The 13045-nt window shown below is 44.2% G+C and overlaps 1 protein-coding gene across 1 annotated transcript in view; it reads left to right on the top strand.

Annotated features, from left to right (window-relative positions):
- The window catches only part of LOC121545579 (polypeptide N-acetylgalactosaminyltransferase-like 6), a 66773-nt gene extending 55112 nt beyond the window's left edge, over positions 1-11661 (top strand). Inside the window, exons 4-6 of the mRNA XM_045208917.1 lie at positions 2728-2866; positions 8931-9097; positions 11564-11661. Coding sequence (XP_045064852.1) covers positions 2728-2866; positions 8931-9097; positions 11564-11661 — 404 coding nt within the window. The remainder of the gene's footprint in view (positions 1-2727; positions 2867-8930; positions 9098-11563) is intronic.
- Positions 11662-13045: the final 1384 nt, after the last annotated feature.

Genomic DNA, 13045 nt, shown 5'->3' with positions numbered 1-13045 from the left:
CTTATTCATTATGATCTAAAAGGCCAAACTGATCCTATATCAGCACTCCTACTCTGAGACTCATTGTGAATACAGACCCATAAACACCACCAGCATCCACCTAGGGAGCTGTGGAAAATCTAACCCCATTGAACAGCATGTAGGAATGATTCATGTGTTAAACCAATTAAGTGATTTTCTCTCTATATTATCTGTCCCATTATACCTTTTAAAAGCATCCATTTACATGTTCTTTCAGCAGGGAAATTGGGTGAGTGCACTTTGTCCGTGTTTTACTTTCGTTTTTTGAACCGCCATTGTTTAGAAAATCAAGCCCCTTCTGACTGATTCTGAAACGATGGAATGGAGAACCATTAACACTGAACATTAATGTGTTGGTGTGCTGGATTGGAATATATAATTTGCTTGTTATTTTGCCTCCCTCCTGTGAGCTTGGCTGCCCTGTGCTGTGGGTGTAGCGTTTCAATAATTATGTACAGAGGAAAATTAGGTTCAAGCAGCCAAAAATACTACAGTTATTGAACTCACCGCATTATTGAGAGGAAGAGGGGGATCACTGGTGATGTCAATGTGTAATTCACGTTGATGAGAGAAATTATGAACGACATTAAACTTGGCAAGTGATTTATTCATTAGCGTTGTTTTGGCAAAGGATGTAAAATGAATTGTGTTTATGAGAGGACAGGGACGTTGGTTTCGTTTCATCCTATTTCCAGCCGACTCTAAGATTGTGGCATACGATACCTACTTGAAACACAAGCCTTTACTTGGCAGACGGTGCCTGCAAAAATATTTCCCACCACCCGCTTCCAAATCCATTTAATATTTTACAAAAACAAAGATTTTTCTATTTCCCTCTTTTGTACTCGTCCTGGAAACTTTCCATGTTTTCCTCGGTCTCGCTCACACATCAAAAGGAAAGCCTCTCGTTAAGAATGTCATTGTGTTCCTCTCTGCATCCTCTCAGTACATCAAACAAAGCCAGCTGTCAGTGTACATTAACCGCATGTTTGCCATGCCAGGAGTGTTTTCAGGGATAACCTTAACATACCATACAATAATATGTGCTGAAATAGAGATTTATCTCTATATTGTAAGCGTTCTCTTTATATTAGAAGCTGTACATTTCTCTGATATCTGTCCCTCGTCCAATAAGAACAATGCACATTAGCAGGATTCCGGAATTAGACGCTTCTATGTCCAATTGTGATTTCATTGCAGCATCCTCTAATAAAGTATGCAGATAGGATCCTCTACTTCTGGCCCCTAGGAGATATAAACGAGGTAAATGTTTTAATTAGATGAAAGAGAAGCTGTCAGTCAAGTGTGATTGGCAACTTAAGTGATATGCAACGCCTTTCCTTCAGCATCGGAGCCCCTGGGGCTTGATTCATGGCGGGCATTTAGTCAAGCTCATGGCAGTAATGCACATTGCAGAGTGTGAGCCAATGATTCTGTCACCACACAGACTCTTTCTGAGATTTCACATCTCAGTCCAGAACTCAAGATTAAACAGTAGGGGGGTCGCAGAACAAATGGATGGACTCAATAGTACAGCCTGTGCAGATAGATACTATAGTATGTCACCATAGTTACTGGCATAGTATATCACATGCAATGGCATCAAAAACATAGCGTTTTGTTCTTAATTTAGTTTCTGTGCACACAGCAAACCATTGCATCACCTTGGTAACCACTAACCAGCACCATTTGATTGAACAATGACAGTAACACTTTACTTCAAGCCTGCAGGTATAATGTTTTAGGCCTATAACTTGTTAGACGCATGCATGAGCTTTTATAATAATCAAATGGTGCTGTATAGCAGTGTTTCAATACAGCTACTGTGAGTGATCCACACCCATGTAGGCTACTGTTTTTAGCATTGCATGCTTTACCAAGCCCCCCTAATGAGAGACTCACACCGTAGCAGTTAAAATGAACACACAGCTCTTGGCCTATTGTTTGGATTGAACTTGTGTCTAAACGGCAGGTATGATTAAGGTCAAGGATCCAAGGAAAATTCAATTCAAGCATGTTAAGTAGAGTGTGTAGAGGGCTGCTTATTCACACACACATATATATACACACACACACACACACACATACTTGGGCGGCAGGTAGCTTAGTGGTTAAGAGCATTGTGCCAGTAACCGAAAGGTCGCTGGTTCTAATCCCTGAGTCAACTAGGTGAAAAATCTGTCGATGTGCTCTTGAGTAAGGCACTTAACCCTAATTGTTTGCTCTGGATAAGAGTGTCTGCTAAATGACTAAAAATAAAAAAATACTCACACTCCTGATCTGATAAATCACAGAGGTGTGTATAATCATATTAGTCATCGTAAAATGTTTCCCTTCCTGGTTTGATGTCTTTTGAGGATTTAGGAGTCATCGTTACGCCAAAGTGGCTAACTGCCAAGCCTTGAAAAAAATCAGTGCATTTACAGTGTATTTTCTTATCATAGAAATGGGTGAGAAGAGGAACACTGCAATTACTCAACAGGGTATCTAACAAAAAAGACCCATTGACAAATGAGTTAAAGTGGACCATTATGACCCTCTGAGACACACACACACACACACACACACACACACACACACACACACACACACACACACACACACACACACACACACACACACACACACACACACACACACACACACACACACACACACACACAGTGCAAAGCACCTTGAGATTTCACACTATTTTCTGTCTTTTAGGGAAAGGGGAACATGGCAAGCCCTACCCTCTGGCTGAGGATGAGTGTGACGACTCGGTTTACAAGGAGAACGGCTTCAACATCTACGTTAGTAACAACCTCGCCCTGGACCGCTCTTTACCAGACATCAGACATCCAAAGTGAGTAGACAGACAGATGGGTCTTTCTCTGACCCAAATGTTGACACAATAAATGTGCACAGCAGAGGTAATAACGTGTGTTAATTGGGGGTCAATTGCTGCACTACTAACGAGAGAACATGGTGGTGTGCGTGTAAACATTTCACTTCAAACACAAGATGGGGTCACGCCTCGCATCTCCAACGATGTTGTTTTCTCTAATCCCCCAGGTCTTGGTATCTGTGTCTGTTCAATGGCTTGGAGGAGAGGTGTGTGAATGAACACTTTCAACTCCATTGATCCTCACATCAAATAAATGTGAAAGTAACCCATATACAATGTACACAATTTTCACTGAGACTTCACTGCTATTCATTCGGAGGCGAACATGGGTAATATCATTACATGGAAAATGGCAGCTTACATCGATTAGGGGTTTGAGGTGGGTGGTTACTCCGCTACACTGGTACCAATCAAAGGTGTTTAGTTGAACGGTGCTGCATATGTATGTCAGAATGGCCCTATAGGCTGCTTTTCGCAGTGATTTCAGATATTGCTTAAAGAGGATTTACAATTTACAAGGTCTTTGATGGATTGATCCATAATGGCTCTCAGGCAGCACTAGAAGGCATTGTAAGAAAGAGAGAGAGAGAGAGAAACCACTGGCCTTCTACGCACCATTAGGCCCTCATAGAAACACATTTTACAACATGGATTTTCTCTCTCTCTCTCTCTCTCTCTCTCTCTCTCTCTCTCTCTCTCTCTCTCTCTCTCTCTCTCTCTCTCTCTCTCTCTCTCTCTCTCTCTCTCTCTCTCTCTCTCTCTCTCTCTCTCTCTCTCTCTCTCTCTCTCTGTGTGTCTCACCTTGCAAGAAACAAATGCCCCAGTAACTCTTAATGCAATGGGTTCGAAGTCAGGTGGGGGATTGCAGTAGTTTGCTACAGCTCTGTCGATAATGACAACTATTCCCTCCGCTGCGGGCGGGCTGGAGAGGGACTGCATCCCAAATGGCACCCTACTCCCTATATAGTGCACTACTTTTCACCCTATGGGCCCTGGTAAAAAAAAAAGCACTATATAGGGCATAGGGTGCCATTTGGACTGATTCCATGTTAGTGAGGTAGGGAAATTAGATGCCACGCTGTGCTGTGCATACTGTGGAGAGGGATATGTGGACATTTTCTCATTTGAAAGCTAGTTAAGCTTAGGATAGAAATATGGTGTTTTCTCCCTCTGGAGATTGTCCCATGTCTAATCTCTACTGACTGTGTGACTGTCTGTGCATGTGTGTGTGTATTTAGAGTTAGTGTGTGTGTGGGGGGCGAGGGGATGTGTGTGTTTGTGTGTGTGTGTGGGAGTGAGTGTGTGGGTGCAAGTATATTCGACATGATGCACAGGATGTACAAGGTGTGCACGTAAGTCTCTTTTCATGTGTGAAAATGGTGTGTGCTCAATTACTAGTAAACATGTTTTCCACACGGCACTCCGTGTGTGTGGGATCAGAACACATGTTGACAGGAAGTGAGGTTTCTATGAAGCTAAATCAGCCCTCCAGGGCAATGCTCTTCAGTTCAGTTCCATCATCACTAAAAAAACATGGCAATTTCCTTCAGCAGGTGACGTGCCTTGTGCAGAGAGAGAGAGAGAGAGAGAGAGAGAGAGAGAGAGAGAGAGAGAGAGAGAGAGAGAGAGAGAGAGAGAGAGAGAGAGAGAGAGAGAGAGAGAGAGAGAGAGAGAGAGAGAGAGAGAGAGAGAGAGAGAGAGAGAGAGAGAGAGAGAGAGAGAGAGAGAGAGAGAGAGAGAGAGAGAGAGAGAGAGAGAGAGAGAGAACAAGAGAGTATCTCTATGGAGAGAGGGCATCTCTGTTTATTTACAGTCTCATAAAGCCCTGCAGCAATCCTCTCAGTATGTGATCTGGAACGTTGTTTTGTAGACAGTGGCTGAATCATCTCCATCTCCCTCACAGTAAGCTGGGGCCCTGCCTGCTCTGCCTGTCTGTCTGTTCTGCCTGTTCTTCCTGCTTGTCTGTTCTGCCTGCCTGCCTAATGTAATGACGGCTATAACTCAGATACACCCCTGATTTCAACTCATTTAAGAGATGGAAATGAGGCCAGTGCTGCCGCTATCCTAGCTAATGTTGTTGACGCAAAGCGATACAGAGAATAAACCTCACAGGTTAAAAACGTTTAAGGGATTGCGAGGTCTGTGAATGCTAAGTATTTTTGGCAATGTTTTATTTCTCAGTCTGTCTGCACATACACTATCTAGAACCTAAAATTGTTATTTAGCTGTCCCCATTGGAGAACCCTTTGAATAACCCTTTTTGGTTCCAAGTAGAACCCTTTTGGTTCCAGGTAGAACCCTTTTGAATTCCATGTAGAACCCTTTACATAGATGGAACCCAAAATAGTTCTACCTGGAACCAAAAAGGAGGATAGCCAAAGAACCCTTTTAGATTTAGTTACTGTTTTATATTTGGCTATTTTCAATACGTTTTCACTGTTGAATTAATTACAGTTTTTTCTCAATTACTAAAGCATTGGACTATCTAAACTCAGCAAAAAAAGAAACTGTCTTTCAAAGATAATTTGTAAAAATCAAAATAACTTAAACACTGTTTCCCATGCTTGTTCAATGAACCGTAAACAATTAATGAACATGCACCTGTGGAACGGTCGTTAAGACACTAACAGCTTACAGACGGTAGGCAATTAAGGTCACAGTTATGAAAACTTAGGACACTAAAGAGGCCTTTCTACTGACTCTGAAAAACACCAAAAGAAAGATGCCCAGGGTCCCTGCTCATCTGCGTGAACGTGCCTTAGGCATGCAGCAAGGAGGCATGAGGACTGCAGATGTGGCCAGGGCAATAAATTGCAATGTCAGTACTGTGAGAGCCTAAGACAGCGCTACAGGAAGACAGGACGGAGAGCTGATCGTCCTCGCAGTGGCAGACCACGTGTAACAACACCTGCACAAGATCGGTACATCCGAACATCACACCTGCGGGACAGGTACAGGATGGCAACAACAACTGCCCGAGTTACACCAGGAACGCACAATCCCTCCATCAGTGCTCACACTGTCCGCAATAGGCTGAGAGAGGCTGGACTGAGGGCTTGTAGGCCTGTTGTAAGGCAGGTCTTCACCAGACATCACCGGCAACAACGTCGCCTATGGGCACAAACCCACCGTCGCTGGACCAGACAGGATTGGCAAAAGGTGCTCTTCACTGACGAGTCGCGGTTTTGTCTCACCAGAGGTGATGGTCGAATTCGCGTTTTTCGTCGAAGGAATGAGCGTTACACCGAGGCCTGTACTCTGGAGCAGGATCGATTTGGAGGTGGAGGCTCCGTCATGGTCTGGGGCGGTGTGTCACAGCATCATCGGACTGAGCTTGTTGTCATTGCAGGCAATCTCAACGCTGTGCGTTACAGGGAAGACATCCTCCTCCCTCATGTGGTACCCTTCCTGCAGGCTCATCCTGACATGACTCTCCAGCATGACAATGCCACCAGCCATACTGCTCGTTCTGTGCGTGATTTCCTGCAAGACAGGAATGTCAGTGTTCTGCCATGGCCAGCGAAGAGCCCGGATCTCAATCCCATTGAGCACGTCTGGGACCTGTTGGATCGGAGGGTGAGGGCTAGGGCCATTCCCCCCAGAAATGTCTGGGAACTTGCAGGTGCCTTGGTGGAAGAGTGTGGTAACATCTCACAGCAAGAACTGGCAAATCTGGTGCAGTCCATGAGGAGGAGATGCACTGCATTACTTAATGCAGCTGGTGGCCACACCAGATACTGACTGTTACTTTTGATTTTGACCCCCCCTTTGTTCAGGGACACATTATTCAATTTCTGTTAGTCACATGTCTGTGGAACTTGTTCAGTATATGTCTCAGTTGTTGAATCTTGTTATGTTCATAGAAATATTTACACATGTTAAGTTTGCTGAAAATAAACGCTGTTGACAGTGAGAGGACATTTCTTTTTTTGCTGAGTTTATAATCAGTTCCACAAGTCACACGATGTGATGGAGAAGTTGAAAGTTCGGTAGTTAGTGTACCTAGCCTACAGATGTTTTTAAAGCAGATGCGATACTGCATTGTGAATTTTACGCCAAATTACGCAGCTCAACATTTCATTAAAACATTAACACCTATGCATTTACCCAGTCAGGTGTTACACAGTATGTCCTGATCTGAACTGGAGAGCAGTGACCTGTTATTAAATGGCTGCAACAGCTTGGCAGACACTGCAATGTTTACAGACACTATAAGACACAGTGGGGAATCATATCATGCGGGGAGTGGAAAATCAACACGTAAGGAACAGACTGAAGGCATTTCCACATACAGAATGTAACATAAACGTCATTCTCATCGGGTCTGACAACCACAGCAGTGCAAAGGCCTAGTTGAGATGAAAAATAATTACATCAGCAGTTGATAGCATCAAGTCTGCATAATGTTCAATGTCATCTTATCAAGCTCAACGGAAGCTGTCAATTTTGCTTCATTCTTACCTGAACTGAACGGAGTCTCTCCTCACCAGATCCCAAGACGGATATTTCTATTCAGTCATTTATTCACTCACTACTCTCTCATTCTTTCTCTCTTTCTCACACACTCATTCCATACAGTAAGGATGGGAAAATGGAAGTTTAATTTAAGCCTATATGCATTTAGAAGTCGTCTATAAAGCCCCAATCCAGCCCAAGTTTCCTCGCAATACGGCGCCGGAGGGGGGTGACAACGGTATTTTCCATAATGGTATGTGGCGCTATCTGCCTATTACTATGCAAATCGATGCTCCTCGCCTTCCTGAATGGTATTTCATAATGTAGAATTATCTGACAGGGCAGCTGGAGAGACCAACCTTGTGTTTTAGAGATTGGCTCAACTCCAGCAGGAATTAATTTTCTTCCCCAGCCCAGCACAGATGTTGGGAGCTGGAGCATTTTGGTGGGGGATTTGTATGCTGCAGTTCCTTTTTATTACTCTCACTCTCTCTCTCTCACCCCTCCCTCCCTCCCTCCCTCCCCTCGCTCTCGATAGAGAATCTCTGTCTCTCCCCCTTCCACTCTCGGTTTCTCTCTCTCTATCGCTCCCTCTCTTCTTTCCCTTTTCACGCTCTCTCATTTTCTCTCTCTCTCTCTCTCTCTCTCTCTCTCTCTCTCTCTCTCTCTCTCTCTCTCTCCTCTCTCTCTCTCTCCTCTCCTCTCTCTCCTCTCTCTCTCTCTCTCTCTCTCTCTCTCTCTCTCTCTCTCTCTCTCTCTCTCTCTCTCTCTCTCTCTCTCTCTCTCTCTCTCTCTCTCTCTCTCTCTCTCTCTCTCTCTCTCTCTCTCTCTCTCTCTCTCTCTCTCTCTCTCTCTCTCTCTCTCTCTCTAAATTAAACAATAATAAAAACCAGGGCTTCTAACCAAGTACCGAGTCATCATTCTGCAGAGAACAGTGATAAATTAGAACAGCTTGTCAAGGTTGTCACTGGGGCAAATTAGCGGGAGACTCGTGTGAACCGTAAAACTCCTGCTTCATTTGCCAATTTCAGCTTTGTCGAGGCGGCTATTAACATGCAGATTTCCCTGAATTGTTTATTAGGCCAGCTGAAGCTGGAGTGGCTCTTTTAAACGCTGATTTACTTTACGACTCAGCACAGAGGTAGAAGGTAAAGCAGGCTGTGTGTTTGAGGCTGGCTAGCTTGCTGGCTGGCTGGATGGCTTGGCAGTGTGACACACAGCAGGGAGCAGGTTGGCTTTCCAGATGTAGGAAGAAGTGATCAAAGACATCAGCATTAGATTGCTACATTTAGCCTATCAAAGAGTCACTGTATTCAAACATACCAAATACCAACACATGCTGCTAGCTCTACATCAAATGCATAAGCTACACGTGGAGATGAAACACGCACAATGTCTCTGATGTATTGAACAAATACATTTGAGATGCTTATTTGAGATGCATAGCAGACAAGGTTTCGATGCCACTGGGATCTTTGTCAGGACAGGTCAAGAATGTTCTGGTTTGATGTATTAAACCATGGAGGCTAATAGAGTCCCTGGTATATTGTGTATGCTCTTTCCTCAGCTGCAAGACAAAGCTGTACCTGGAGAACCTTCCCAACACCAGCATCATCATCCCCTTCCACAACGAGGGCTGGTCATCCCTGCTGAGGACCATCCACAGCATCTCCTACCGCACCCCAGACCACCTCATCGCTGAGATCATACTGGTGGACGATTACAGCGACAGAGGTAGGACACGTGGTTAACTGTTCCGCTACTGTGTGTATTGGTGGTCAGGGTTCTTACACCATAACCTACTCAGTGACTGTGGTAGGACCCTGGTTAAACTACAGTTATTACAGTATGGTGTTGGTAGGACCCTGGTAGCAGTGACAGGGGGTACGGGGCACTGCCCCCTACCAACTAATATAATCTCACTTTGATTGATCTCTGTTAGTGTATGTATTTGGTGTCCGCAACACTGGATGTTGTCTCTGGGGGCCTTCGCCTTGAGAAAAACCCTGTGTGTGAAACTAGTATGAGCCATACTCATTTGTATCAACCTCGGTCTCCCTCGCTGTTTCAACCCTGTATGGGTTTGTTGGCTTCCAACCTCTTATGCAAAACTCTCTCTCTCTCTCTCTCTCTCTCTCTCTCTCTCTCTCCCTCTCCTCTCTCTCTCTCTGTCTCCCTCTCTCTGTCTCTCTGTCTCTCTGTCTCTCTCTCTCTCTCTCTCTCTCTCTCTCTCTCTCTCTCTCTCTCTCTCTCTCTCTCTCTCTCTCTCTCTCTCTCTCTCTCTCTCTCTCTCTCTCAATTCAATTCAATTTAAGGGCTTTGTTGGCATGGGAAACATATGTTTACATTGCCAAAGCAAATAGAATAGATAATAAAAATAAACAATACAAAATTAACAGCAAACAAGTTCCAATTCCATATTATGTCTATATACAGTGTTGTAACAATGTAAACAGTTAAAGTACAAAATAAATAAACGTAAATATAGGTTTACAATAATGTTTGTTCTTCACTGGTTGCTCTCTCTCTCTCTCTCTCTCTCTCTCTCTCTCTCTCTCTCTCTCTCTCTCTCTCTCTCTCTCTCTCTCTCTCTCTCTCTCTCTCTCTCTCTCTCTCTCTCTCTCTCTCTCTCTCTCTCTCTCTCTGTCTCTCCCTTTCTCTCTCATCCGTCTATGGTCAGGAAGTTGGTTTGGGAGGAGGTGGGTTTTACTCCCCAGCCAGCAGGATGTGATGAGGTGGTGTTGAAGGAGTCAGGCGCAGGAGGGTAAATCACAGAATAACATGCTTTAATCCGCAAAATACAGGTTTACGCAGAAATGTGTCAAACACACTCCAGGGCACAAAACAGGTGCACTGGAAAATACAAGGCACACGGGAAAATACTCCCGTTGATACAAAATACACAAGCTCCACCGAGCTTCACTAACCTCCACAATAAACAATCACCCACAAGGACAAGGGGGCAGAGGGAACACTTATACACTGACTAATTAGGGGATTAGAACCAGGTGTGTGTGATTGACAAGACAAGACAATTGTGATGATGATTGGGGCGGCAGTGGTTAGTACTACGGTGACAACGAACGCCGAAGCCTGCCCGAACAAGGAGGGGAGGCAGCCTCGGCCGAAGTCGTGACACAGGATGCCGTTTTTCTCCTGTGGTGCTGTGGATGTCAGTGTTGTGCATAGAAATAGATTAACTTTCTATAGTGGTGTGGCTGCTGCCTCAGGGTGAGTGAGATAGAACGTAAGCGTTCAGTAGCCAGACCACCGTGTCCGGACAGGGTCAGTCATTGTGTCGACTCAGTGTACTCTATGCTCCCCCGCAGTGTTGAGACGTTGAGACAACCCACTGGAACTCTCAGTCCACTGGCACACACACACACACACACACACACACACACAGAGAATACTCACCACACCACAGGGCTTAGCCCGGATCATTCCACATTCCATATTCCGCCTATGGAAGCCCATGCATGTATTAGCATCATTTAGGTATTTTTGTTTTAGCGGGTGAAGAGCAACAACACAAACAACCTCTTGGTGGATGGACTTTAGAGTGTGTGTTCTTAATTTACATCGGTTGATGATTCAGCCTAATGGGGAATTCACTGGTTGTTTAAAGGGGCGATCCGCAATTGCTACATCCATTTTTGGACTTGGAATTAATTATATATATATACCCACTGATTCTTGAAAAACATAACTTATAAATAAATGCCTGATGAGTTTAGTTCAACTGTCGTATCCCATCAGAACCCAAAATATCAGCTTGTTATACACCAATGTTTGTAAACACCTAAATGTAAACAAATACAATATAGCCTCAAAACATGGTCAAAACTCAATTTGATATCATGGATGGTCAATCCTTGCATCTAGCTCTGTTTATGAGAGTGGTTACATTTCTCCAGCCCCATCCCCCAGCTTTTTACCAAAAACAGTGGTGGGGTGACAACTTTGTTGTTGTTTCAACTGCGGATTGCCCCTATAATGTTTGTAACGTTTATGTTAAAGCTGTGCAATGGTCCACAGTTCATCCATGTAACCACTCTCTGTTGGTTGGTTCATGCTGTAGGCCTATCTGTTCTTTTTACATACTGAGTCAGGTGAATGTGTGGAGATGGGTAATTTGGGTTCTGTGTGTGTGTGAATGGCAGCTTTGGGTGAGGTTTTGTGTGTTTGTGGGTGTTGTAGGATCAGTGTTAGCGCTGGCAGAGTTGAGGCTTTCTGGGATGATAGTCCTCATGGTGGGACACCAGATGGGCACAGCTGCTGCTCTACCCTACAGCTGAATCTGTCCCCCAAGGTGTGTGTGTGTGTGTGTGTGTGCTTGCATGCGTTTGATGTGCTACTGGCCATATTATATAGTTACATTTTTCTCCCATCTTATAACCACACTTCAATAGTACCTAAACTGGTCAGCTGTGTAATGCCTGCCAGATATCCTGGCTACACATCCCAGGACTGCGTTCACCCCAATCATGTTCTGGTGTGTTACACAGAGAAGCTAGGCACGTTCTGGTGTGTTGCACACAGCAGCTAGGCAGAGTGGCCTCTTCGTGCCTGTGGAGTACAATTCTCCAGTGAGGGCAGCGGAAATATCTATGAACAGATTTTTCACCTGAAGTGAGAATAACAATATGCTCTCCTGGCAGAATAGCTACATTTCAAACCAAACCTTCTGAGAAATAATTTGGCAATGTATAATTATGAGTCATAATGATAATAACTCTCCATCTGTTGCTCGATTGATAAATAATGAAATCAACCTTTATTTTCTGATGCTACGTTCATAACCAGGTGGCACGTTGGTAATTTCCAGTTGCGAAGTCGTAAATATCAGTTGGATGCATTCACGTGCTTTGAACTCGTTGAGAAACGCTGATTGGTTAATGGCCAACAAGCTGCGTCAACCATAAACTAAAAGTACAGCTACCATGCTTGTAAACAAGTTATAGTGCTCAAAAACCATATTCATAGATTGCTTTTTATAAATAATGTTTTGTTGTTGCTTTTAACTCCTGAAAATGCTGTTATCGAGGTAATTTACTCTTGACCACTCAGAATGATGCAAAATGCCACAACAGCAGACAGTGCACAGTTGTTTTCAGGGTGCTATTCCAGTGTTTGTTGGCTAACAGTAGCTTAGGGTAACAGCAACATTATCCTAGGCTAACAGCACCAGTAGACTAGGCTGACAGCAACAGTAGCCTAGGCTAACAACAACAGTAGCCTAGGCTAACAGCAACAGTAGCCTAGGCTAACAGCACCAGTAGCCTAGGCTAACAACAACATTAGCCTAGGCTAACAGCAACAGTAGCCTATGCTAACAGCAACAGTAGTCTAGGCTAACAACAACAGTAGCCTAGGCTAACAGCAACAGTAGCCTAGGCTAACAGCACCAGTAGACTAGGCTAACAGCAACAGTAGCCTAGGCTAACAGAAACAGTAGCCTAGGCTAACAGTCTGTTGTTTGCCATCACAGAACTGATTCTGTTTCAACAAAAAGTTTTCTGGTGAGTGTTTTGCATTGATCTGTGTCAGGTCTTGTGAACCCTCTGTTGGTGTGCGCCTGTAGGCTATTCGCTATTTGAAGTGGGGAAATAGCATACTGTTGTCAGGGCTGACCGGAGGGCTAAATGTGCTATGATAGTAAAATGCCTTTTCATGTGAAAC

The sequence above is a fragment of the Coregonus clupeaformis genome, chromosome 3, assembly GCF_020615455.1.
Source record: "Coregonus clupeaformis isolate EN_2021a chromosome 3, ASM2061545v1, whole genome shotgun sequence".
Lineage (NCBI taxonomy): Eukaryota > Metazoa > Chordata > Actinopteri > Salmoniformes > Salmonidae > Coregonus > Coregonus clupeaformis.
This window is presented reverse-complemented; position numbering and strand designations above follow the sequence as displayed.